The 23,535-nt window shown below is 44.6% G+C and overlaps 1 protein-coding gene across 1 annotated transcript in view; it reads right to left on the bottom strand.

Moving 5' to 3' along the window:
- The window catches only part of SRP68 (signal recognition particle 68), a 136,623-nt gene that overhangs the window by 66,988 nt on the left and 46,100 nt on the right, over positions 1-23,535 (bottom strand). Inside the window, 3 exon segments of the mRNA XM_029600463.1 lie at positions 8,129-8,288; positions 8,837-8,901; positions 9,390-9,488. Coding sequence (XP_029456323.1) covers positions 8,129-8,288; positions 8,837-8,901; positions 9,390-9,488 — 324 coding nt within the window.

Here is a 23,535-nt window from a genome sequence, read left to right as displayed (position 1 = left end):
ACCTTCAGGAAGAGACTTAAGACCTGGCTGTTTAAAAAAGCTTTCCCGGACACCGATTAATTCTATTCAGCCAGATTCTACCACTTCCACATGTAAAAATGTTATTACTAATGTAAATACCTATACCTAATGTTATTCTCTTTCTTTTCTTCTCTCCTCCCAGTTCTATTACCTTGTTATTTGTAACTGCTTCCTTCTACACAAATAGGTTATTGAATTGTTTACTGTACACCCCTGTTATATGTAAACCGGCATGATGTGTTTGCAACATGAATGCCGGTATATAAAAATTTTAAATAAATAAATAAAAAATAAATAAGTTAACTCAGAAAATAGCCACTGCTATTACTAGCAACAGTAACATGGAATAGACTTAGTTTTTGGGTACTTGCCAGGTTCTTATGACCTGGATTGGCCACTGTTGGAAACAGGATGCTGGACTTGATGGACCCTTGGGTCTGACCCAGTATGGCATATTCTTATGTTCTTGATCAATACCAATTTGGCTATCATAAGTACCATAATACAGAAACTTTACTATCATCTACTACCAATGGCATGCATAGTGGCAGTCATTCTGGGACTTCCTACTTCTGGCTATCAGTTCAGCCTTTGATACCTTGGATCACAATACAAGTTCTCTCTCAGACACTGGTATTTCGGGAACTGTTCTATTATGATTTACACCATACCTCAAGAACAGAGCACAAGAGGTGAGAATAGCTAATGTCACATTTTCCTGATTCTCCATCACAATGCGTGTCCCTCATGCTTGGCGTTATCTGCCACACTGTTCAATATCTACCTGGCTCCTCTTTGTCATCTTCTTTCTACACTGTGTCTATCCTATTGTATCTATGCTGATGACATCCAGTTTTTCTGCCCAATTACATAATCCTGGACATCAATTTATCAGTTTGTTTCCTTGTTTCTCTTCCATTAGAGCCTGGCTTACCCATAATACTCTTTCAGTAAAACAGATTATGACCCTAGGATGCTCTACCTCTTTTCATATTCCTCCTCCTGTTCAATTTGACTCTAAATCTATTCCCTTTACTAACACCCTTCATTACTTTGGGGTTCATCTAGATTCCACACTATTCATGCAAGTTCATATAAAAACTGTCATCCACTCATTTTATAAACTATGCCTTTTATATCTAAAACCTCTGCAAAATCCACAAAAGTTCTAAACCATACTCCAGTTCCTACCTTAACCTCACTCGATTACTACAATGCCTTATATTCTGATCTCCTGTCCAACACCACCAAACCTCTCCAGCTAATTTAAAATTCTGCCACAAGGCTACTCACCAATACACAAACATATTGCTTGAAGTGTTGGAGCCCTACACTGGTTCCAGAGTATTGGATTTAATATAAATTGGTATTACTAGTACATAATCTACTACCTCACATCAACTCTATAAAAGTCAGCAGTACCCTCAAACTTTATGTACCAACCAGAACCCTCTGATCAGCCTCCCAATGCTTACTGGAAATTTCCTCTCTACAAAAGGAAAATTAGTTTCTTACCTGATAATTTTCGTTCCTGTAGTACCAAGGATCAGTCCAGACACCTGGGTTGTGACTCCGCACCAGCAGATGGAGACAGAGCAAGACTTGTCGGGCACCCTCACATATAGTAAGGCACCACCCACAGCTCGTCAGTCTTACGAATGTCAAAGCAAAACAGCAATGAAACCAAACTATCTAACTATACCGCCCCACACTAGGGCCGATTCAACCAAAGCCCCCAGCTGGATCAAAACTTCCAGAAACAGAGGACCAACAACAGATACTGAAAAACCAATGGAACACCAACCGAGCGGACTCTTCTTAAATCTGAAAACAGACTTGGGTGGGAGCCTGGACTGATCCTTGGTACTACAGGAACGAAAATTATCAGGTAAGAAACTAATTTTCCTTTCCCTGTACGTACCAGGATCAGTCCAGACACCTGGGATGTACCAGAGCTGAACCACCGAGGGCGGGAACCAGAGAGTCCCGCTCGCAGAAATCCAGGTCCGTAACATCCAGCCGATAGTGTCGCGTAAAGGTATGCAACGACTTCCAAGTTGCCACCCTGCAAAACTGCTGCGGCGACACATACGAAGATTCCGCCCACGAGGTGGTCTGAGCTGGCATCGAGTGGGCGCGGAGGCCCACCGGGACAGACTTACCATGCAATAGGTACGCAGAAGAAATAGCTTCCTTCAACCACCGAGCAATCGATGCTCGAGAAGCAGCGCCACTCTGCTTTGGACCCGAACACAAAAGGGAGGGTCCGAAAACCCGAAATGGATTCGTTACCACCAGATAACGGAGCAGAACTCTGCGAACATCAAGTTTCTGCAACATCACATGTCCTCAGGAAAGGCAGGCAATTCAATGGTCTGGTTCAAATGAAACGCGGACACCACAGAGGCAGAGAAGCGTGAGAACGGTTCTCGACAAGACAATGCCTGCAACTCCGAAACTCGTCTCGCCGAAGCCATCGCCACAAGAAAAAACCGCCTGAAGGGTCAGATCTTGTAGAGTCGCTCTCCTGAAGGGCTCAAAAGGCGACGAGCACCGCGCAGTGAGCACCAATTAAGAGTCCAGGAAGGACCAGGATGCCGCAACGGAGGCCGCAGATGCTTAGCTTCCCGAAGAAAGCGCGCCTCGTCTGGATGATGAGCCAGCGACTTACCTTGCACCTTACCTCTGAGACAGCCAAGCGCCGCTACATGTACGTGGAGGGTGCTGCATGATAGGTCCGTAGCAAGCCCCGCCGGAAGAAAAGCGAGGACATCCAGTACGGATGGTAACACCGGATTCACCTCACGCGATCTACACTAATCTTGGAACACTGCCCAAACCCGGACATATGCCAACGAGGTAGACCGTTATCGAGAACTCAGCAAGGTAGCTACCACCGCATCCGAATATCCCTTAAACTGCAAACGTTTCCTCTCAAAACCACGCCGCGAGACCGAAGTGAGCCGCGTCCTCTGACCCTGCCGCAGGAGAGCCGCTTCCCCTCGAAAACGGAGAGGAGCCTCCTTTGCCAAGAGCAAGAGGTCCGCGAACCAAGGCCGTCGTGGCCACTCCGGCGCCACCATCATCACCTCTGGAGGCGACTCTATTCGACGAAGGACCTTGCCGATCAGAGGCCATGGAGGGAACACATATATGAGAACGTCCGTGGGCCAAGGGAGTACCAGAGTATCTACCCCTTTGGCTCCTCGTTCTCTCCGTCGACTGACGAATCGCGGAGCCTTGGTGTTCTGAGCGGTGGCCATCAAATCCAAGTGTGGTGTTCTACACCGTTTGCAAATTAGACGGTAAGCCACCTCCGGCAGCACGCACTCCCCTGGATCCAATCGATGCCGACTGAGGAAATCCGCTTGGACATTGTCCACTCCGGCGATGTGGGACGCCGTGATGTTGCTGAGGTTCCTCTCCGCCCAAAGCCTGAGCAGCCGCGCCTGCTCCGCCACCGCTTGGCTCCTCGTACCTCCCTGGCGATTGATACACGCCACTGTGGTCGCATTGTCCGACAACACTCTGACCGAAGTCCCTCGGAGCAATGGGAGGAACGACTGGAGCACCAACGTGACCACTCTGGTCTCCAAGCAGTTGATGGACCACTGTGATTGAGCTTTGGACCACAGTCCCTGCACCGAGCGGCCCATGCAAATCGCTCCCCAGCCGGAGAAGCTGGCATCCGTGGTGACTACCATCCAGGTGGGCATGAGTAGGGACACTCCGCGTGTCAGATTGTCGGTGCAGAGCCCCCACTGCAAACTGGACCTCACCTGATCCGTGAGCGGGAGGGGAAGGTAAAAACTCCTCGGACACCTGCCGCCAGCGGGAGAGCAATGCGGATTGCAATGGACGTAGATGAGCGAACGCCCAGGGGACTAGCGCCAGCGTTGACGCCATTGATCCCAACACCATCAGGTAATCGCACCCCTGCGGAATCCGGAGGGACAAGAGACGGCGTATCTGACCCTGCAGCTTGCAGACCGGTCCTTGGACAGAAAACACCCTGCCTTGCTTCGTGTCGAACAGTGCTCCCAAGTATCCAGGGTCTGGGTGGGAACCAGCCGGATTTTGGCGAGATTGACCACCCATCCGAGCGACCGCAAGAGGTGCAGGACACTGTCGACTGCCAGTCGGCACTGCATTTCGGATTTGGCTCGAATCAGCCAATCGTCCAAATAGGGGCGTTCGCTGATGGCACGGTCGAATGCCGATGTGAGGTAAGTCTCCGTCAGATCCAGCGACGCCAGGAATTCCCCTGGTCGAACCGAAGCTATGACTGGGCGGATCGTCTCCATTTGGAATCGAGGGACGCGGAGACACCTGTTGACTCCTTTGAGGTCCAGGATTCCTTCTTTGGCACTATGAAGTAAATGGACTACCGGCCCAGATGACGCTGACCCGGATGCACAGGAACTACCGCGCCCAGGTCTTCTAGGCGTCGCCACGTATCCCGGACAGCCAACGCTTGATGCCTGCCTTGTAAGGGGACACCAGAACTATGTCCGCCGGAACCCGAGCCAAAAGTAACGCGTAACCGTGTCTTATCACGCTGAGGACCCACCGGTCCGTGATTCTCCTGGCCCGATTCCCGCACCGCGCCAACCTGGATCCTACCTCCGGGGTAACCAATGGAGCCGGGCTTCGACCGCGCCAACCTGGATCCTATCTCCGGTGTAACCAATGGAGCCGGGCTTCGGACTGGTCCCCAACGAGGAACCGCCATGCCGTCCAAATGTCCTTCCTCGAACGGACTGGGACCACGACGACCGACAAGAGGAACTAGATCGATACGGGGCCCCCGACAATCTCTGTGGCGGCGACTTCCTGGGCCCACAAACGCGGGACCTATTGGAAAACGAAGACTGGGCCCTGTATCTGTCCTCCAGTAACTTGTACTCCCGGTTTTCACCAAAGTACTGCATCAGGTCGCCCAGTTGTTTGCCAAATAACAACTTCCCCTTAGAAGGGAGCGAGCCTAGGTGTGCCTTGGAAGATCCATCCGCCGCCCAATCACGGAGCCACAGGAGACGTTGTGCCGAAAACTGCCGAGACCATGGCTCTAGCCGAAGGCCGCAGAAGGTCGTGCATCGCCTTCGCGCTGTACGCAATAACTGCCTCCAAGTTGACCGCTTGCTCCGACTCCTCACCCGAGAGGCTCGCCTTGGCCTGAAGAACCTGAGCCCAGCGCAAGCCGGCTCTCAGGGCAAATACTACCCATAGCCGCCCGGGCGCCCAGAGCCGAAACCTCAAAGACTTTCCTGAGCTGAGACTCCAGCTTTCTGTCTTGGATATCCTGGAGCGCCGCGGCTCCCGTCACCGGAATCGTCGACCGTTTAGTGACTGCCGAAACCGCTGCGTCCACTCGCGGAAGACGGGGGGATTCCAACGCGTCCTCCGGCAACGGATACAGCTTGTCCATAGCTTTACTAACCTTGAAGCCCAACTCCGGGGTGTCCCATTCGCGAAGGAGAATATCCGAAGCGGAAAAATGGACCGGAAAAACCAACGCGGGTCCTGTCAGGCCCAACAACACCGGGTCCATCTTGGTAAATCCTTTCTAGGCTCCATGGGTGGGGCATCCACACCCACTTCCAAGAAAAAACAGCCGGAGTTAGCGGTGCAAGTTCCTCCTTCCGGAACAAGTGCACCACCTTGGGGTGGGCACCCTCCCCCGCGTGGATCGTATCCGCGTGCGCACCGTCGTCCCGCGGGACCCCTAATCAGGGTCTTCGTCCCCGGATGAAGCCGATTTGGAGTCGGTCTCCTGGGGGGCCCCGCGGCCTGAGCGCCGTTCGCTAAGCGGATCCACGGGTCTCCGTGTACCCTCCCCCGCTCGCTTCTTCTGGGGATCAGACAGACTGTCAGAACCCCCTTACCGACGATCCCTTCCGCATTGAGCGTATATTTATTTAAATATTTATTTAAAAATTTTTTTTTTTTTTTTTTACTTCCAAGCCCCGCGAGGGCCGACAAAACCGAGGCCTCAGGATCGGAGGAGACCTCCTCCTGACTCCGAACCGCCGCAGAAGCAGCCCCCCCGCGGGGGAACCCCCCCGGGGTCCCGCCGCTGGGGAGACAACGCCGACGAAAACGAGGCCGCAGGAGCGGAGGAGGCCTCCTCCTGACTCCCAACCGCCGCGGAAGCAGCCCCCCCCGGGGTCCCGCCGCTGGGGAGACAACGCCGGCGGCATGCCGCCATTTTTCACCGCGTGGCCTCCCCTACGGACTCTAAAATGGCCGCCGTTCCCGCGCTGAGCGGGAACAGGCCGGCCCTGCCTTCCCCTTCAGGGGCAGCGCGCGGCGGCGATCGCGGTCGAGCGCGAACTCCCCGACCGCCCTCGGACGGCCCTTCACCGCCCGATAGACAGGAAAATAAAGCCCGTCGATCTGCACGCGCGGTCTGTAACGCCCCTCGGCATGCACCGCACCGGCCCGGACCACCGAAGCCGCCAAGAGACCAGAAAAAAATTTCAAAAAACCGCCCGCGGAACGCTCCCCCTGCGAAAACCAAAGCCAACCTCACAGACGGCGAAAACGGCAAGAAAGAAAAACAAAGTCCCCTTTTTTTTTTTTTTTTTTGCTACCTGCCGCTGACCTTGGTCCTGAAGTGTCCGGTCCAGCGGGGGTGAGTGAACCGGGCTCCCCGGTGTCACCCCCGGCGCTGCTGCCAGAGACAGGCCGGGTCCTCAACCCTCAGCAGCGGCCTCAACCAGGGAGGGGTAGTCCCCTCAGGACCTCACAACCCCCCTGGGAGGCTTTCAGGACAAGCGAAGCCGTTCTATAACTTTCCTTTTTTTTTTTTTTTTTTTTACAATCCAAACAATTAAACCAAATTAAACCAAATCCAACAACCCTGACTAGCTAAACAACTACCCAGGGATCCTCAGAGCCTGTGGGTGAACCTGCCCCATCTGCTGGAGACAGAGAAAGACTGACGAGCTGTGGGTGGTGCCTTACTATATGTGAGGGTGCCCGACAAGTCTTGCTCTGTCTCCATCTGCTGGTGCGGAGTCACAACCCAGGTGTCTGGACTGATCCTGGTACGTACAGGGAACAGCTAGATTCATCCACTCGTGAAAAGCATTTTCACTTGCTGGGCCTATATTTTGGAATTCCTTCACAGAATACATATGACTTCTGACAAACAAAAAAAGATTTTAAAACAGTACTAAAACATCTCTGCAACTGCTTTCTCCCTATCATCTTCAGGTAATCAAGTGCCCTTTTAGTAAGACACAGCTTATGCAAACTCAGACTCATACCATCCCTCCTGACAAAATTTGTAGGTTAAGGCTAAATTTTACATCTAATACTCAAATGTAGCCATGGCTTAAAATAACAACTGAATATATCTATAAGAAAGAGAAAGGATTCATGTCTTGATGTTTTATTATGCTAATTTGTCTGTCATGTTTTCGTATGTGATATACAGTTTTATGATGTTAATATTTGTTTATCTTATTTTATGTATGTGCTATGTATTTTTATGTTTGTAATATTGTTACCCAGCCCGAACTTCAGAGGGTACAGGATACAAAGAATTTTAAATAAATAAAAAAAAAAAAAATTGAATAGCTCACAAGTTTCCTGGTATGCTATTTAAGATGACAGGTCAAAAGAATCAAACAAGTAGTCTGAATTCAAAAGAACAATCTTTGACCTAAGGAAAAGCACTGGAGACTTGCAAGAGACAATACTGTTTAAAGAATATCTGACTAGCAGTACTTAAGAGCATTTTGTCTCACACTCGCACAGTGCAAGAATGGCTTTTGCAATTTCAGGACAGGAGTAGGCACTCTCATACCATTAAAGATCTATTCTTGTAGAATAATTGTTCCTGTTTAGACACAGGTAACAAAACGACAATTGCCATATATTTGATTTAAATGATCAAAGTACCTTGAGTTCTTATTACAGAAGAAAGGTAATAAGCTTGGAAACAGTCACTAGATGTTAGAGAAACCACATCTGTCCCATGATGCATCTTACTTTACTCAGTGGGAGAAAAACAAAGGTAAGCTTAGAGCAATCTAAATAGGTTATACAGTCTCTCTCTGCAGTCATATTTCAAAGAGAAGCACCTCACTCCCTCGATTACCTGCAGGATGATATCATAAAGCCGGATCAAGTCCTGAGGCCGAGGGGTGCGCTTTCCATCATCTACCAACTGTTGCTGCTGCAGCAGTGCTTTCTGTAAGGCCTTGGCCATGCTCTCGTTGCGCTTGATGGCAGTCGAGGACTTGATGTAGGTCAGGTAGCTGGAATGTTAACATTAACACAGATTACATACAAGTCAAGACCCCAGTTCCCCACACAACCATCTATATATTCTGGAAAGGGAAAGCTTCTAAAATTGGTGCCTCAGCTTCTTAAAAGGTCAGGAGGCAAGTGACAACAGTACTCTTATTAGTGGCTCTATTTGGCATTTCATGGTGTGGCTTCACTACAAAGGAGGTTGTCGGTCTATTTTTCAGCCAGAAAATATAAGGTATCTCCAAGGTCATGAAGGAGTCTAAAAACTTTGTTTTTTCTTGATAGGAAAAGTAAAATAAGTCCTATGATACACTAAGATAATTTATAAACCTGGAGAAGTCCATTGATGCTTTTATCAAATAAGTTAATAAAGTATTAGGAGCAGCTAAGTGACAGCTCAAAATATATTTTTTTTAACCTTTGTCTTGTGCTGAAGATATGACAAGAAAATGAGAATTCACTCTTAGATGCATAAAGATTTCTTCAGCTAAATAAATTAAGTCAAAGTCCTCACTTAGTGCTAGTTTCCCCCTCTCTTTCAATACCTCTTTACCTGTGCAGGTACTGCAAGTTGGATACTTTTCCCTGCTCTCCTTCCACAAAGTGATCACGCTGTTTCTACATGAGAACAAAAAAAGGTTGGACTTTAAGGCAAGAAAAGGCCCAGATAAATGCTAGACAGAATGCTACTGAAAATTATTTCAGTACAATACAACTGTGAAGAACAGAGTTGGGATCAAAAACAGAGAGGCTCCAGAGCTAGGAAAACCGACGTGAACGAATGCGGCATGTTATGCTGATGATTGAGAGGTACAATAGGTTTGCCTTCAGATAAAGCACAACCTGTGCTTCCAGTTACAGGTAGTATTCTCATAATTTACATGTGTGTTATATGACTATAGGTACTGCTTTAATTTCCGAATCATATAGATAACTAGACATGGTAGTAATACCTTGAAGAAAGAATACTGTTGCTGGTTAGAGGTGGTAACACTACTGCCAAGTATCCAGGAAGGAGCAGTAAAGCCATTAAGTACCTGGGGAATACTATTATTGACAATTACTTCTGAAGGAGATGCACAATTACTGGGGCTCAGTGTACTTACTGGATCAGTTTTCAGCTCCTCACGTACAGCCTGAATAGCATCACGACATTCGCTCAGCAGAGATTCAAAGAGACGCTCCTTGGTCTCCTCATTTTCTGTCTAAAAGACAAGCATACAAGGAGAGAGATTTATCCCTTAAAAGCAGACTCCTTGACCAGTGAATTTCACATGACCCCATTTAAAATGCTACCACATGTACCTCATTGAGAATACTGTAAATCCACATCATACCTTAAATTTTGGATCGCATATAAAGCAAAGTTGCTTAACTGTAACAGGTGTTTTCCTAGGACAGCAGGGACCGGGCCCTCTCCATTGCCGGACCCACACTCTGGAATTCATTACCCCCCAACCTCCGACTCGAGACCTGCATGTCTAAATTCAGGGCCAATGTTAAAACTTGGCTCTTTAAGCAAGCTTACCCTTCCTCCCCCCCATAACCCTTGACCCCCCCTGGCCTCCTTACTAATACTTACTGAACCTTGTACAAAATTTTTGGGCACAGTTGCCACCCTATCATGGTATTGTTTAACAGCTCGCTTGAGCAGCCCCTCGTTGTTCCTCTCAAATCATTGCTGTTTACTTGTTCCTATGTAAGCCCACGCCCCCGCACCTGTTCATTGTATTTTCCTCTCTTTAGTTATAATGTAAACCGATATGATGTCCCCACTAATATCGGTATAAAAAAGTTTTCAAATAAAATAAATAAATGTTAGTCCTCAAACCCAGGTGACATCAGATGGAGCCCCAATGCGGAAAACATGTCAAAGATTCTAGAACTTTGATTAGGTATACTGAGCATGACCAGAATGCCCTATACCATGCATCCACACAGGGTCCCTCTCCAGTCTGGTTTCAAAGAATTATAATAAAAAAAATAGGAGAAACCCAACTCCATGGGGTGGCGGGCAGATTTTGTAAGGACTAACATCCTGCTGTCCTTGAAGAACACCTGTTACAGGTAAGCAACTCCACTTTCTCCAAGGACAAGCAGAATGGTAGTCTTCACACATGGGTGAATCCCTCAACACAAAAGGGGTCCAACAGACACCCAACCAGGTGCCAATGGGCACAACACTACCAGTGCTATTGGTTACAGATCAGGATATAGCCTGAAACCAAACCACAAGCTCTAGGTGGGAGAGTTGGGTTCTACAGTTCAAACAGGTTCCAAAGAACCAAAGAAAGACTGGCCAAACCTACTGTCGCGCCAGCCATCCCTATATCTAGACAGTAATGAGATGTGAATGTGTGGAAAGAACTTCACGTCGCAGCTCGCAAGTGGGCCACTGACACTGCCATGGCTCTGACAGAATGAGCCTCAACATGACCCCCGAGATGCAGTCCTGACTAGGCGAAAAGGAAGATATGCAATCTACTAGTCAATCGGATAGTGTGTTTGGCAATGGCAATGCCTAACCTATTCCTATCAAAAGAAACAAAAATCTAGGTGGTCTATTTATGGGCTTCTGTCTGCTCTGGATAGAAGGCTAAGGCTCGCCTGCAGTCCAAACTGTGCAGTGTTCGTTTGCCTTGGTGCAAATGGGGCCTGGGAAAGAATATTGGCAGGATTAACATGGAAATCCTTCACCATCTTAGTCAGGAACTTAGGGTGGGTGTGTATGCAAGACCACCCTGTCATGATAAAACTTAGTATGAGATGGATAAGTCACTAAGGCTTGGAGCTTGCTGACCCTGTGCACTGAAGCGACTGCCACCAAAATAAAAAGACCTTACAGGTCACAGGTGCAGAACAGCTCAAAAGGAGCTCTCATCAGCTGAGCTAACACCACGATGTCCCATGACCCAGCAGGAGGCCTTAGGGAAGTCTTCAATTGAAGCAGACTCCACATGAACTCTACAACTATAGGCTTTACAGAGATGGGTGGCGCATACCACCAAGATGTAGATGGTATGGGCCAATTACAGCGAGATGAATTCTAACGGAATTGGTTTTTAAGCCAGCTTCCAATAGGTGTAGAAGGTAGTCATGCAGTTTTTGTGTGGGGCGGGAGAACAGATCTAGGGCCTTCTGTTCACACCACACGGAAACCTCCTCCACTTCAGTCCATAGGACTTTCTAGTGGAAGGCTTTCTAGAAGCCACCAGGAGCTGAGTCACATCCTCTGAAAGATCAAGTGGCTCCATCTACTGGCAGGGAAGCATAACCCACCAGTCCTGAGTCCATCTGTCTAAATGCTAGGAAAATACAGTTTTCTTCTGACTGCCCAAGTCAAAATAGCTAGTGCTTCCTTGCCAAGCTTTGAGGATCTTGTTTCTCCTTCCTTGTTTATATTAAAAAATATCATTATCTGATTGTCTGTTAGGTTAAAACACTTGTAGGGTATTGAAGATGGCTCTCAATCCCAACAGAGCGTTGTGCAGAGACTATTTCTGTCGAGTCCACTGCCCTTGTGTGGAAATGGACTCCATAGTGCTGTCCATCTCTAATGCGAGACAACTGTCTAATATTTTTTGGAATTTTGGCAGATGCATATTTTGGCCTCAAAGCAGGTTTTCTTCTTTTAGTCCATAATTTCATTGTGTTGATTAGTGCCTTGGTCACAGGGATTCTGTAATTCAGAGACTGAAGATGCAGATTCCAAAGTTTCAGATGCCACTGTGCATACCTCATTTCCATACTACTAAAGGTGTTACAAGCCCTGTTGATGCCATATAGCCTAATAACTTCATGAACTTGTGAGCAATCCTTTTTTTTTTTTTTTAACATAAGTTACTGTGCCACACTTTGCCATTTTGTCACTCTTCAGTTCACCATATCCAGATGAGCTCCTATAAACTCCAAGTTTTGGGTGGGGCCGAGGTTGGATTTTTTTCCAAAATTCAGTAAGAACCCCAGGTACTGCATGGTTTGAGTGACAAAGATCACATCTATAACAGTTCTCGTAGGATGTGCTCAGTATTAGCCAGTTGTCTAAGTACAGACAGACTAGTAAGTTTTGCTTCCCTAGATATGCAGCTACCACCGTAAGACACTTCATGAATCTCTTGCTGTAGCCACTAGCCTGAACGGTAACACTCTGTATTGATAATAGTGATCTTGTAGGGTGAACCTTAAGCATTTCCTGTCTTTCCTGTTGACTGGAATATGTGCATAAGCATCTTTTAGATCTATTGAAGTTAGTCAGTCCTCTTTTTTTGCAGACGTGGAAGGATTTCTTTTAGGGTGTCTTCAGGTCTTTAAGATCTACAACTCGCCCCAAATCTCCTGGGGTTTTTTTATCAGTATCAAGAAGGATTTGGAGTATAACCCTTTCCCTTTTTTCCTTAGAGGGACTGGCTGAATTGCATTGCAATGCATACGATTCTGCAACTGATTTAATATGCACAACTGAAGTTCCGAATGACACAGATAGCATGGTGGAGATTATATATATATATATATATATATATATAATTATTTTTTAAGAACTACACTGGTCTTTTATGTCTCCCAAACACGGTGTGTTCAGTTTGTCATGCACATCGTCCCGTAGACTAGACACTAGACACTCTAAGCCAGGTCATTCTTCTTGCTGCCATGACAGAGGCAGAAATTCTGAAAGCTGTGTCAAAAGTCATAAATCGACTGAGTCATGTTTTGTGCAATCTTCAGCATCTGTCTCAAAGGGGAATAGTTTCAGCTCTTCATTTAGGAGCTTTTTCGCATGCTCTACGTTTTTACAAGTTATTGTATATACCTTAAATCATCTAAATCTGATGAGCATCTGTCCTTGATTGAAGAGTCACTCCTTGGAAGATTTTTTGCCAACTGTGTCCAATAATCTATGGTCCTTTCCTGAAGGATTACTTGAGTATAATCAGTTTTCTTTGTCCTCTTCAAGGCAGACTGTTCCATCAGGGATTCATGTGGCAGTTGTATTTTAAGTGTGTCTGAGGCAACTCTGAACCCTATACTTCACATCTATAGTTTTTGTTACTGATTGTATGGAAAAAGGTGGCTTTCATATTTTAGCTTGTATCTGCAATAATGCCTCATGAATTGGAACTTCTTTGAACTGTTTTGGTGGCTGAATACATTTCATTATCCCCTTATTCTGTCAGGCATGAATCCTCTTCTGCCATATTAAACAGGATGGCTTCAGTCATCTTTTGATGGGATATGGGGGCAGGTGGTATCCTCTGGTGCCACTGAAGCTCTGCCTGGCTCAGGTGATGAGGCCATGAATACATGTGATATGTATTGTGTAATGAATCAGAGCTCTGTGAATCTTCCAGAACCAAAGCTATATCTCTGTTTCTGATTTTGGTGCTTCCTTTTTTCCTTCTTCCTGGAAGAATGATGCTGGATGTTTTGTATTATGCTTTTCAGTTTTTCCAAAAACTGGAGTTTGAATTGGTGCTTCTTTGCCTGGTAATTTTCATGTAAGTTAAGGAAATCCGACTAGAATTTCTGTATGAAGGAATGAATCTCTGGTAATTGTGGTAAAGGCACTACAGGTCCTCCATCACAGAAAGGAACCTCTGGCTGTAATATTGGAGGTAATAGAGTGTGTATATTGTCAAGACTGAAAGCTGATCTTTTCCTTTAATGATGTGTGTCAATTCATGGCATCCTGATGCTTTGGTGCTGATGAATGATGATTCTGCGCCAATGAATGGGTGCTTCTCAGTGCCGATAACTCCGCACAGTGATGTCTTTGCACCATGATGTTTCGGCACCCATGACGTCACTCCATGCCAAAATTCCACATGATGATGCCTCTGTGTTGAGGAATCTGTGCTATGGGCAGAGGATGTTACAGCTTGATTTCTACTTTCTTCACAGGATTTTTTTTTTTAAAGAGTTGAGATGGTGATTCCTGTTTTCTTTTGGTGACTTGAATGACTCTTTTCTAATGAATACGAAAGCTCATATTTCAGTCTGAGGTCTCTAAAAGCGATGGCCCACAGGATCATTCTCACAAGGTGACTACAACTCGAGCTACCATGCTCCAAACTGAGACATCTGAGGCGCACATTGTGAAGATCTGTTACACCCATCTTTCTGCGATAGCCTTTACATGATCTGAAAGAGCTCTTCTTTTTTCTATGAAGAATTCTTTGATGACATTTTCCTGATGAGAAAATCATGGTGTCGACTGGAGAGCAAATTTCAACCACTCACATTAGTGAACGATAAGACTAAGGGAGCTTTGCGCAGCGATGGCTGCCCGGGAAATGCCATGCATGCTCAGAATGGACTGAAAAGTTCTCAACTAAGAAAGGAATGGCCAATTCGGTGCCGTCAGATGATGCCACCCATCTTATGTAGCTGTTTGCTCTGCTGTCCACAGAGAATACAATTCTACTAAGAGTTGCCACTTTTTATTTTGCAATATGTAAGTTCTAAAATCTAGTTGGGTTCTTTGGGTTATGATCCTAGCTTTTGGAGCCCAGAACAGCAACTAGGCGGTACCAGGAGAGGGGCCAATTGGGATCCTGCAGCCTAATAAGCAGAGTAATGCTTTTCACTATGAAAAAATAAAGAGAACCAAGTAACATGGGAGGACACAAGTGGATTTCCTGCCCAGCAAGACAGGAGAAACACCAGCCCCCACCCCCCCCTGCAAAAAAAAAAAAAAAAAGGGGGAACATTCACCTTCCGGAGAAGGTTTTCATGGGTAATGATTCAGATAGGCTGAACCAAATCACAGTGAACCTACAAGATGTGGTAGGCCTGATTGACAAACTGTAGTAAATCACCTGGACCGGATGGTATACACCCCAAGGTTCTGAAGGAACTCAAAAATGAAATTTCAGATCTATTAGTAAAAATTTGTAACCTATCATTAAAATCATCCATTGTGCATGAAGTCTAGAGGGTGGCTAATGTAACTCCAATATTTAAAAAGGGCTCCAGGTGCGATCCGGGAAACTACAGACCAGTAAGCCTGACTTCAGTGCCAGGAAAAATAGTGGAAAGTGTTCTAAATATCAAAATCAAAGAAAATATAGAAAGACATGGTTTAATGGAAAAAAGTCAGCATGGCTTTACCCAAGACAAATCTTGCCTCACAAAACTGCTTCACTTTTTTGAAGGAATTAATAAACATGTAGATAAAGGTGAATCATTAGATGTAGTATACTTGGATTTTCGGAAGGCGTTTGACAAAGTTCCTCATGAGAGGCTTTTAGGAAAAGTAAAAAGTCATGGGATAGGTGGCGATGTCCTTTCGTGGTTTACAAACTGGCTAAAAGACAGGAAACAGAGTAGGATTAAATGGACAATTTTCTCAGTGGATGGGAGTGGGCAATGGAGTGCCTCAGGGATCTGTACTGGGATCTGTGCTTTTCAATATATTTATAAATGATCTAGAAAGGAATAAGAGTGAGAATCAAATTTGCAGATGATACAAAATTATTCAGAGTAGTTAAATCACAAGCAGATTGTGATAAATTGCAGGAGGATCTTGTGAGACTGGAAAATTGGGCATCCAAATGGCAGTTGAAATTTAATGTGGATAAGTGCAAGGTGATGCATATAGGGAAAAATAACCCATGCTATAGTTACACAATATTAGGTTCCATATTAGGAGCTATCACCCAAGAAAGATCTAGGCATCATAGTGGATAACACATTGAAATAGTCTGTTCAGTGTGCTGCGGCAGTCAAAAAAGCAAACAGAATGTTGGGAATTATTAGAAAGGGAATGGTGAATAAAACGGAAAATGTCATAATGCTTCTGTATCGCTCCATGGTGAGACCACACCTTAAATACTGTGTACAATTCTGGTCGCCGCATCTCAAAAAAGATAGTTGCGATGGAGAAGGTACAGAGAAGGGCGACCAAAATGATAAAGGGGATGGAACAGCTCCCCTATGAGGAAAGACTAAAGAGGTTAGGACTTTCCAGCTTGGAGAAGAGACAGCTGGGGGGGATTTATTTAGTAACTTTTATATACCGACGAACGTTGGGAACATCTCGTCGGTTTACATATAACAGAACTGAGCAACAGGCTTTACAATTTTTGCGTAATTAGATAATTAAATAAGGAACATTCAGAGCATACAAATAACAGATTAGATTATATAAGTAAAATTATAAAAGTGTGATACATGAAAGAGGTTATCTAAACGGGGGTGGGGGGGTGGGGAGGGGGAGATTCTGATATATAGGGGTGGGGAGGGGGAGATTCTGATATATAGGAGGGTATCCACAATTAAAGGAGGTATATATACACGTGATTGGGAACAAATTTTTTATATATAAGTTTTTTATATACAATATGTAGTCCTAATATGATAGAGGTGTTTAAAAAATAAATAAATAAATAAATAAATAAAAACAGGGGTGGGTAAGGGTGTGGCCTGCTTGTTACAGCGGTTGCTACCCCCAATTGAGCTGGACGTTCACTTGAATGCAGATACGGAGCTGCTCTCTAAATTGGTGGTGGGGTGGAGGGTACTGGAAGCCAATAGTAACAGGTGGGAGAGAAAAAAAAAGGGGAAAAAATGGATAAAGTGCGTAGCTTGCTGGGCAGACTAGATGGGCCGTTTGGTCTTCTTCTGCCGTCATTTCTATGTTTAAGATATATAAGTGCAAGGTGATGACCACTCTTCCACTTTCATGACTACAGAACTTTTCTGCAATCAATAATATTTGCTAAACTAGATTACTGCAACTCTTTGCTATTAGGTCTTCCTTCATCTCACACTAAACCCCTTCAGATGGTTCAAAACACGGCTGCGAGAATATTAACTAACACACGGAGAAGAGACCACATATCACCAATCCTCAAAGACCTGCACTGGCTGCCAATTCACTACAGAATCATATATAAGTCCATAACCACTATTTTCAAAGCTATACATCAACACTCTCAGCTCAACCTTCAAATTCCTCTCAAAAAATTTACGTCCAACAGACCAATCAGAGAGTCCTATAGAGAAACCCTACAAGTACCACACTCCAAATCCATGAGGCACATAACCACCAGAGACAGGGCTTTCTCCACTGCAGGACCAACACTGTGGAATTCCATCCCACCAGATTTGCGACAGGAACCCTGCCTTCCCACATTTAGGAAGAGACTCAAAACGTGGCTATTCATGAAAGCCTTTCCTGAACTAAACTGAACTTATTCCATTATTAACTAGTCGCTCAGACTTTGCCATAATCATGGTAATTAATATCCCTACCTCATAAGGGCAATTCATTAATGCTCTAAGCACATTGTTCTTGGCATATATGTTCTCTCTATTTAATCCCCTGCTTCTTTTCTATGCTCCAAGTTGTATTACTCCCTTGTTTTATTGTAACTGCACTCCTTAGCCTTTCTTTTGTTTAATGTTTTATTACTACCAATATTATTATTATTATTTATTATTATTATTATTAGGATCAATGTTATTTTTTACCTTTCTGTTCCCTATCCACTTGTTAATTGTAAACCGACATGATGCGATTTTATCGCGAATGCCGGTATAGAAAAACTTAAAATAAATAAATAAATAAGATCAAGAGAGGTCTAGAACAGGTAAATGTCAATCGGTTATTTACTCTTTCGGATAATAGAAAACTAGGGGGCATTCCATGAAGTTGGCATGTGGCACATTTAAAACTAATTGGAAAAAGTTCTTTTTCACTCAAGGCACAATTAAACTCTGGAATTTGTTGCCAGGGGATGTGGTTAGTGCAGTTAGTGTAGCTGGGTTTAAAAAAGGATTGGATAAGTTCTTGGAGGAGAAGTCCATTACCTGCTATTAAGTTGACTTAGAAAATAGCCACTGCTATTATTAGCAACAGTAGCATGGGATAGACTTAGTTTTTGGGTACGAACCAGGTTCTTATGGCCTGAATTGGCCACTGTTGGAAACAGGATGCTGTGCTTGATGGACCCTTGGTCAGACACAGTATGGCATGCTTTGTTCCAGTCATATACCGGTCAGGGAAGTATATAAACTTTTTCACAAGGCATGGATATGGCTAAAACAGCTTTTCATAGCCTACGCACATTAAAAAAAAATATATAAAATGCACAAGCATACAAATAGGGTACAGGGATAGCTGTAGTACTTTATCACACTAGTACATTTCATTTGGAACATCAGTTTTATTTTGTAAGATGATTCACCATGCCACCGATATGCTAATGCAATACTTTAGACACTAAGAAGCATTTCCTCTCCTATTATTGGGCAGGATATATAAGATCAAAGGATGAAAACACCAAATCCAATTTTTGTCATTAAAGCATATAATGCTAGCTGACATACTTTTCCATGTGTCACTGCAGGGACAGAAATGAAAAACTAGGAAAAAAAGAAAAGAAAAAGTTATGCACAGTGTAACAGCAGCATGTCTGGGGTTCAGCTGGTCCTAATATAGACCAATCTGAACCAAACTCAGGATTCCCAAACTCTCACTGGACATGCCATGCAAACATATTTTCAGTCTGATTTGTTCAGGCTTCAAGCTGCTAAAACATGCACATGGATGGAGACATGTCAGACATGTCAGTCCCTTGACAACCCATGCCTAAAAAAGCCAAAGCAGAATCCTTTAATATGCCCAGGTCCATCTGTGAACCCACATATTACAGAGTCATGGAAATGGGAAGGTTTCTGCAAGCCCCCTGCTTAAATGCCAGCTGTGCAAAACTCATGAGTTCTACCATCCAGGCCTTTGAAGATTGCGCTCTAAGTACTTCACAGTTATGGAAATAAAAACAAACACAAAAGGTGGTGGCCTGGGGATTCAAGCATCCTAAGTGGCAACAAGCCAGTGTATCCAACAGCAGAATACTATTTGAACAGTATTTAAACACTACACTAAACCATCTGATAGTGAATTCTTCTACATGTTCTATTTCCTTATATTATGCATAAACCTGGTTATTCATTAGCTCCCATGTTCTCAAATAATCACTGAGTAACACGGGTTCTTTAAAATGTTGCTTTATGTTTCCGCCATCTGCTCCACCTATTAATTAGAAACACTTAAAATATATTATATTTTATCACACTGCTACATTTCATTTGGAACATCAGTTTTATTTAAGATGACTCACCATGCCACCGATATGCTAATGAAATACATTAGACACTGAAGTGTTTCCTCTCCTACATCTGCACCATACCAGAATAATCTAAAAGTGATAGGACAGGAAACAGATGTATATTTTTTTTGACTGTGGATTTCATGTCTCATGTTCCAGACGATACAAGGAAGGAAGGTATAGGCAGAAAGAAGCCTGTGGGAAAAATCGGGTTGGTGATATCTTGTGAATAGAACCACTGCTTTACAAACAGTCTCACTCCTGTCTCATTCCTTTTGTTATCAGTATTTAATAGGAACGGCAGCTTGGACTTAATCAACTTTCCGATTGGCTCTGCTAACTGGACAACTTGGCCAATATTCTCTTAAACATACAAATCCCTTTTTAGCTCTGGTGTACGGTGTTGGATTATGGAGAGTCCTTGAAAGAAGTATCCTCAATAGAGGCAGTTTTTGAGGCACCACCTTTTAAAGGCAAGAGTGTATCTCAGTCTCATACCTATTCTCTCTTTGCTGAGGCTGCCAACAAGAGCATCACTAAATACAAACTGTGATGATGGCAAAGTAGACACTTGTGCCCTAACAGACCACCAAATGACATTTACTGGTAATGACGTTTGGTCATTACCCATTCAAGTCAGCTTTGAACTGGGATCCTTGATGAAATCATTCAGACTTCCAATAGACTGTAAGTAAGCAAAGTGCAGGGTATTTCTTTTTCAGAGCACAACTTCTCCCTCTGGGCACATAGGTGCTCCTACGAGGTAATCAAACATCCACTATGGGATCCACAGATACAGAAAACTTTCAGACTATGTCAGGATGGAACAATTTGGTGAAAAATCCCACCCATTGGGGTATATGTTTCATCTTATTGACTGAAAAAGTTGAAAAAATAGCAATTGTTTATTCTTGTTAGTCTGATACAAATATATTTAAACTTCCATTTAACTTGAGAAAAAGGTTCTCCAACATAGTGAAAGGAACCATCTGCAGTAATCAAAAGGTAATGCATTGTGCAAGGAAATAGCTCCCTGGAAGCCTCTCTACCCTGACCTCATTTAGACTCTGCTTGAATGAGAAGATTCAGGTCATCTGCATATATACCCCAAGGCAGGAAAAAGTAGGAATAGGAACAAACGTAAACTGTGGAGAGCCTCTCTCCAGTATACAAGAAAAATAAGACAAGGACAGCAAATCCACATAGAAATATTAGATGCGGTTCCAATGACACTGTTGTACCCTAGAAAATGATTTCCCAAAGTTTCAGATTAGAGTGTAACCTGGCTCAGTTTTCTTTTCAAGACTGATGAAATCCAATTTGCTGCAGGGGTGGGCAGGAACAGTTGCAGCTGGGAGGAACTGCTCAGACATAAGTCTGACGGCATATGTTCCCCTAAAACAATTCAGAGGATATGAAATGGAAAAGTGCAGTCTGAATTCAGAGTGCAAGCGGGAAAAGAAAATAAGGAGAAAAAACCCCCAAAGTGTTATTTCTAGTAAATTTAATGCTGATGAAAACACCAAAACCTGAAGATTTCGATCTAAAAAAAAAAAGAAGAATTATCCAAAGACAGGACCTGAAGAACAAGCAACCATCTATTCATCCACCTTAGCAGGGCACAGAACTTCCAAATCTTCTAAGCTCCTGGGCTGAAGCACAGCTAGCTATTACAGTGTGCCCCCTTTCGTCAGGGACAGACAGTTCCCACCTCACCACTTTACATGGTTTCCTCTTCTGGTATTCAGTTTTATTTATATCGCAGAATAGGGCAGTAATCTGACCATCTAAGCGGTTTACATATACAACATATATAGTAAAAGCAACATTACAATAAAAAAACATTTACAGTATCAATTAAATTTAATAAATTAAATTCTAACACCTCACTCGGTAATTTGGGACTCTGGATTCTGCTAGTCAGGTGAACAAGAAATCCTACTGGTGCTAGGAGCTCCTGTTATAAACAGGATTCATCTCTTGCTACAGAACTGTGAACATGGACAGGAATACAGGAAGCATTTCCAGTCTCTCGAGAACAGATTTAAAAAAAAAAAAAGCCCACTGCATTTTTCTCTCTCCTTATCTGCTTCCAATTTTAGGTCAAATTGTTTTCTGTTGATTGCCCCTGCATACTCCATCTCTCTCAATGGTTCCTGCTATTTTCATTTTGTAACACTAGGACTTTCTATGCTAATCAGTTATGCAGCCCAAAATTAGGTACAGTGGAAACCAGTAAACGTTTTGGGGAGTAGGGGCTGAAAGTGAGATATCAAGGCTCCAGCACTCTGGGGGACAAAGAGCTACTGATGCTGCCCCTCATCTTTAAATTGTATGCAAAGATCCAGTCATTAGACTAGCTGGATCATTGAAACCTGGTTTTTTTTTTTGGGGGGGGGGGGGGGATGCAATTTAAATTTTAAGTGTATACAAATTATGTATTTATAAGTGAACTGACCACCAATATCGTCACAGGTATCAGAATAGAACAATCCACCCCTCACAACCTGACCTAATTTTCTTTTTTGAAAGTACCTGATAATTTTCTCTCTGAGTTCTACTGATCAGTCCAAAAAACTGGAGTTTTCTCCCCTACCAGCAGATGGAGACAGAGAAGAAAGGCTTTATTACTGCTGGTAACATGAAAGTGTGCCACCTGCAGTCACTCAGTATAAGCTGTAACCAAGCTAAGAACAAGCTAATCCCTTTGAACCTATCCCCTGCTCTAAGATAAACTAATCAGTAACTTCAACTGGAAATCCTATACAACAAGAGGAATCTAGATGCCAAATCAAAAACAATCATCTGATACTCAAGACATATAGACACAGATAAGAGCAGTTTTCAGAAAATTCAAGGCGGGTTTCTGGACTGATCTGTGGGTCAAAAAGGAAAGGAAAATTAGTTCTTACCTGATAATTTTCATTCCTGTAGTACCAAGGATCAGTCCAGGACACCTGGGTTGTGACTCCGCACCAGTAGATGGAGACAGAGCAAGATCTGTCGGACTCAGCCATATATGCCAATGTGCCTGACACAGTCCCTCAGTCTTACGCAATGTCAAAGTAGAAAACCAGAATCAGTAAACTAGCTAAATAACCTAAGGATAACGGGGAGCAAATTCAAAAACCCCCAACTGGAACAGGACTCCCGAACCGAGGGAGCAAAACAAGTAATCAGAATAGATAGCCAAACTGCGAGCGGACTCTCCGTTACTTCAGATCAGCAAAAAACGCGGGTGGGATCCTGGACTGATCCTTGGTACTACAGGAACGAAAATTATCAGGTAAGAACTAATTTTCCTTTCCCTGTACGTACCAGGATCAGTCCAGGACACCTGGGATGTACCAGAGCCAATTACCGAGGGTGGGAAGCAGAGAGTCCCTCTCGGAGCACCCTCTCACCAAAACCCCCGGAATCAGCGGCTTGAACATGTCGAACGAAGGTATGCAACGACTTCCAAGTAGCTGCCCTGCAAATCTCCTGAGGTGATACCTGAGAAGATTCCGCCCAAGAAGCAGCATGCGATCGTGTCGAGTGAGCCCTGAGGCCTAGAGGAACAGGCTTTCCCTGCACTACGTACGCTGAGCCAATGGCCTCCTTAAGCCAACGGGCGATCGTTGTCCGGGAGGCTGCCGCACCTCTCTTCAGACCGGAGAACAGAACAAAGAGATGATTTGTCACCCGGAAAGGGTTAGTGACCTCCAGGTAACGAAGGAGGACTCTCCTCACATCCAGCTTCCGTAATTCCTTCCATTTCGGCTCCGAGGACTCCCTGACCGCGAAAGCGGGGAGCTCAATCGATTGGTTTAAATGAAACGGCGACACAACTTTTGGCAAAAAAGAAGGTACCGTCCGCAAAGAGACCCCTGAATCGGAAATCCGCAAGAACTGCTCTCTACAAGACAGCGCCTGCAACTCCGAAACTCGCCGAGCCAAAGTAATCGCGACAAGAAAGACAGTCTTCAACGTGAGATCTTTAAGAGTGGACCGCTTCAAGGGCTCAAACAGAGACGAGCACAAAGTGGAGAGAACCCAATTAAGATTCCAGAACGGACAAGGATGATGCAGTGGAGGGCGGAGATGCTTAGCCCCCCGAAGAAAACGGGAGATATCCGGGTGTAGGGCCAGAGAGGTTCCACGG

Source organism: Rhinatrema bivittatum, chromosome 4 (assembly GCF_901001135.1).
Source record: "Rhinatrema bivittatum chromosome 4, aRhiBiv1.1, whole genome shotgun sequence".
Taxonomy (NCBI): Eukaryota; Metazoa; Chordata; class Amphibia; order Gymnophiona; family Rhinatrematidae; genus Rhinatrema; species Rhinatrema bivittatum.
Note: the sequence above shows the minus strand (reverse complement) of the source record. Positions and strands in the feature narration are given on the sequence as shown.